Here is a 4,659-nt window from a genome sequence, read left to right as displayed (position 1 = left end):
AGGCTTCTTGGCAAGAGCAACAAATTGAGTTGAAATCCTTTATCCCTGCAGCCGCGCAAGGAACATTAGCGATCGAAGCACATTGCGAAGATGAAGAATTAAAAACACTCTTTCAACAACTTCATGATCCAAAAACTTGGCAAACTTTTCAGGCTGAGCGTGCAGTACTACAGGAAATTGAAGGAGATTGCTTTACACCATTTGCAGCTTACGCTGAGCATCAGAATGATGAATTGAAACTAACTGCGAAGTTGTGGTCAGAAGATGGAACTATATCCCATACTGAAACCCAAACCGGAACAACCCCCCTTGAGTTAGGTAAAAATGTAGGGCAAGCCTTACGGATTGCCCTAGCTACAACTAAATGAACGGCCAAGTTGTTTTTATCGGTGCTGGGCCAGGCCATGCGCGTTGGATTACCGTTGCAGGTCAGCAAGCAATAGCAGAAGCAGACGTCATCTTAATTGATGCTCTGGTGTCACTATCTCTTTTATCTTATATACAATGGGATGCAACCGTTATTGATGTTGGGAAACGTGCTGGTAAACCAAGCCAGTCACAAAAAGAAATCTGTGACTTACTTGTTCAATTAGCATCGAAAGGGAAACAGGTTATTCGTCTTAAAGGAGGAGATCCTTGTACCTTTGGTCGTTTAGCTGAAGAAATACAAGTGCTTCTAAAAGCTGGTATTTCCTATGAGATTATTCCTGGTATCACCGCTGCTAGTGCTGCTGCTGCTCGTGCAGGTATTTCTTTGACGGATCGAGACATATCAGCTAGCTTGACCTTGCTAACCGGACATCGCCGTACTGCAGGCCCCAAACCTGAGTTAGATTGGGAAGCCGCTTCGCGTTCGGGGACAGGAGCAATCTATATGGGCGTTCTAAGTGCTGCTGAAAACGTCCAGAAATTGAAGCGCCATGGTGTTTCTAGTGAGACGCCTGTATTAATTGCACAAGCAGTAACAACCCCAAAAGAAAAATTAGTAGTGTCATCCTTAGAGACGTTAGAAACAGACCTTAAAGATAAACACATTCGTCCCCCTGCTGTTTGGGTGTATGGGGGTGTTGTTACTGCTACTAAAACAACACAACATAAAGTTCGTGCCAATGTCGGATTCTTTCGTCCCGATCTGCAAAAGATAGCTTGGCATTCACAACTATTTGCAGCGGGTTTTGAACCTTGTACCATACCACTGCAGCGTATTTGTGATCCTCCTGATGCGTATAAAAGTTTTGATGCCAGTTTCCAAATAGCAAGTCAAACATCAGGTTGGTTGGTTTTTACAAGTCCAACAGCGGTAATACGGTGGTGGCAACGATGTCAAGAATGTCGCCAAGATTTACGCCAGTGGCATCGTTGGAAAATTGCAGCAGTTGGTAAAGCTACTGCCCGGCGGTTAACAAATATTGGGATTATGCCAGATGTAACCGGTTCCGAACGTTGTGGTACAGACCAAATACCAGCCTTACTTGGAGAGCCAGTTGGAACAGTACTCCTATGCCAAGCAAGTGATGCTCGTTTAGCACCACATCAAACATTAGCAGACAAAGGTTGGCAGGTTCATCCAGTACTAACCCATGCCAAAGAACATCGTAAATATGTACCGGAAACACTACGTATTGCCATCGAACGACGGTGGTTCGACTATGTCGTTTGGACAGCCACTTCTCAAATTGAAGTAGTTAATCGTTGGCAACTAGATCAACTATGGCAAGATGTTCACCATATCGCTTTTGGAACACAAACAGAAGCAGCTCTTAATAATATTGGCGCAACAACTATCTCATCGGTTCAAAAATCATCACTTCAGGCTGTTATTGATGTGTTATCAAGTTCTTAAACCTCACCTTAAGTTGGTCAAAAAAGTACCAGTTGTTGTCTAAATTATTGTCAGTCTCTCTAAACCAAGCCTTAATAGGCTCAGGAAATACACCTAAATGGTTATTGTCATTCAGGGTAATTATCCTAGGGGTACAATACGTACCCCTAATTTTTCTTAACTAAATATCCGACGTTAGTAGAAATAGAGAGATCCTGCCTACCGTGTTTTTAGGGTGCGAAAGGGGAATACGGTAAGTGCTAGAATAAGCTTTTATATATTAGCTGTAAGCGGAGATTATGATGAATAAATATTGCTATTTTTTGTTCTTTTTTTGTATATCCATTATTGATCCAGTTTCGAGTTTTGCTATCAAAGAGCCTTTACCTGAAGGTAGCTACACATACGAAGCAATTAACCCTATTAAAGATCAACATTTGACCGAAGGTGTTATATCTAAAATAGATTCTTTAGATTCCATAGATCCTCCTGACCTTTCGAAAGGAGATACTTATTCTTTTCAGCTAAATAAAGAGAATTTTGATACATTCTCCGATGAGCCCGATATATCTGTATTGCGTTGGGATGGTGGATCTTATTCTGAAGGAACAGATTTTTTCTTAACACGGGAATCACCATTAACGCCTCACGGTATGCGTCTTCGTTTTCGTTTGTCTAGCTGGATGAAAAGAGCTAAGGAGTACCAAGATTACGGTCTAACAGGAGAACAAGCGGCTGAGACCTCCGAGGTTTTTACTGGGGGATTTAACGATATGGATGAAATTTGGGTTTTGTCAACAAGAAATTCAGAAGATGAATTAGTTCCCCAAGCCATTATGGGGCTTCGAGAAGAGGCAGGAGGCTCAATTATAAGTGAGAAATATATTGTTGCTAATCCTGAAAGTCAGTTAGTAAGAGAAGTCAGGCCTGAAGGTACAATTGGTCGAGCCGGTTCATCATTACGTAATGAAGCGTTTCGTAATGCTATCAAAAACAAACCCAAACTAAAAAAAATTAGAAGCTTAGAAGTTCAAGGTGATAGATCCGCTGCATATTACGAAAAATATAGTTTCCAAAAAATTAATTGTAAATAAGAATAACCAAATAAAGTATTCAAGTTAAGCGTATAAACACTGAATTAATGTAAAAAATACGTTTAGAAAGTACAGGGTTTATTAGTTGTTATCTTTAGTCTCTCTCTATATTTAGCTTGAAGATTTTTCCAGGGAGCATTAAAACGTTCACTGATTGTTTTAATGCTAATTCAGATTCCCGTACCCAGCAACGACACTCATTAAATAAAGTCGCTGAATAATACTTTTTATTTTCCGCATCTACTCCCTAACATCAATACTAACAGAGATCTTTTTGATTATGGGCAGGTATCAGCAGACCAGGCGGCGACATTAGGGTCATATTGCGGCAGTTCAATCACCTCCCCGTCTCTGAGTTCATATCCTTGAAGTTGGTCCACTGCACTGTCTGGCAAAGACTTTCCATCAATAAAATCTTGCGTAGGCATTCTGAAAATACCTTCCTCATCCGTAAACATGCCTCCGTTGTCCGGGATAAAGTCGATGTCTCGGTAATAAGTCCTAACTCTAACATTTTTCACTCCAGCTTCTTTTAATCCGTCCAGAAATTGTTCAGCAACATCTTCATAACCACAAGACCGACACGACAATAAGTCAATTAAGCTATCCTCTTGAAGCATTGGTCCCAAACGTAGGGCGATCCGTCTTGGGGAAAGTTCCATCCACTCAGAAGCAGCAGAAATCTGAACTGAGGTTGATGTTTTTCCTGTGAAATGACCAAGAACGACGATACGCCTTGTCCTTAACTTAGTAGCCGAGACTACCAAGAATTTAGATCTTGCTATGTGTGTTAACTCTTTCAATGACGAAAAAGATTTTCTAATCTTCCTTAATTGTTTGCTCCGAATAAATGCAGCTGGATGTAAGACGGCTGGCCCTTTTCCTACGCCCTTGAAAGCCTCGACCATTGAAAATCCTGAAGTTAGAGGTTTATTTGAACAGAAGAAATATTGGCAAGCTATTCGTAGAGCCCGTGACTTAAGGATACCTTCAGATAAAGAAACCATTTACGATTTTGTTGAACAGCATTTAGAAGGTATTACGGATTCAGAATCTGCTCGGTTAACTTCTCATAAGGTCACTAAAGTTGGTGATATGAAAGTTTTTTATAAAGATGAAAGGCGAGCTTTCTATCGAAAGACAGAAGAGCTAAATTATAGCCTTAGTAGAGAGCTCGATTTAGATCTGGTTCCGCCAACAGTAGCAGATAGTCAAGGTGTCTACCAGCTAGCTGTTGAAGATGCCGTACATCCTACAATGGGCTTGAACTCTCAAAGCAATAAAGCTTTTGACTATTTGACTGCGCAGAAGGATCGTTACGACAAGAATTTGTTCCTTTTAGAAGATGGCAGTGTTACCTTGATTGATAATGCCGATTCATTCAGGTGGATAACAGATCTAGATATAAATAATCTTGATAAATCTGACCTGCAATTTTTGTTTGACTCACAAGATGTCTGGGATGCTTTTATTTCCAAAACCAATGAAGATTGGCAACAATGGATTCGGGATGGTTTAGGAGATTCATTAGCAGAAGATGAGCTAAGAGGTATTCGAAATAGATTTATAAACCGAATCAATGCTTTAAAGGCTAAGGTAGAATCTATGATTAATGAAGATCCTAATTTTTTTACACAGCCTGCAAATAATAGGCTCTCAAGAACTTACAACCAACGTCAGTATCAATTGTTAAGAGAAAATGATGAAGTTGATGCATATAGCTGTCGCGGCTGTAAGTGTATA

The 4,659-nt window shown here is 40.4% G+C and overlaps 1 protein-coding gene across 1 annotated transcript; it reads left to right on the top strand.

The window, feature by feature from the left end:
• Positions 1 to 364: 364 nt before the first annotated feature.
• Positions 365 to 1,843, top strand: LOC132564154 (porphyrin biosynthesis protein HemD-like). The gene has a single exon (XM_060228832.1). The coding sequence runs from the start codon at positions 365 to 367 to the stop codon at positions 1,841 to 1,843; it is 1,479 nt and encodes a 492-aa protein (XP_060084815.1).
• The last annotated feature ends 2,816 nt before the right edge of the window (positions 1,844 to 4,659 follow it).

This window comes from Ylistrum balloti, unplaced genomic scaffold, assembly GCF_031769215.1.
Source record: "Ylistrum balloti isolate Yb309-2 unplaced genomic scaffold, AGI_CSIRO_Ybal_v1 Utg372018, whole genome shotgun sequence".
NCBI lineage: Eukaryota > Metazoa > Mollusca > Bivalvia > Pectinida > Pectinidae > Ylistrum > Ylistrum balloti.
Note: the sequence above shows the minus strand (reverse complement) of the source record. Positions and strands in the feature narration are given on the sequence as shown.

Bases quoted from the DNA above. Each gene is read 5' to 3' on its own strand.
- LOC132564154 (XM_060228832.1), top strand. From the start codon at position 365: ATGAACGGCCAAGTTGTTTTTATCGGTGCTGGGCCAGGCCATGCGCGT.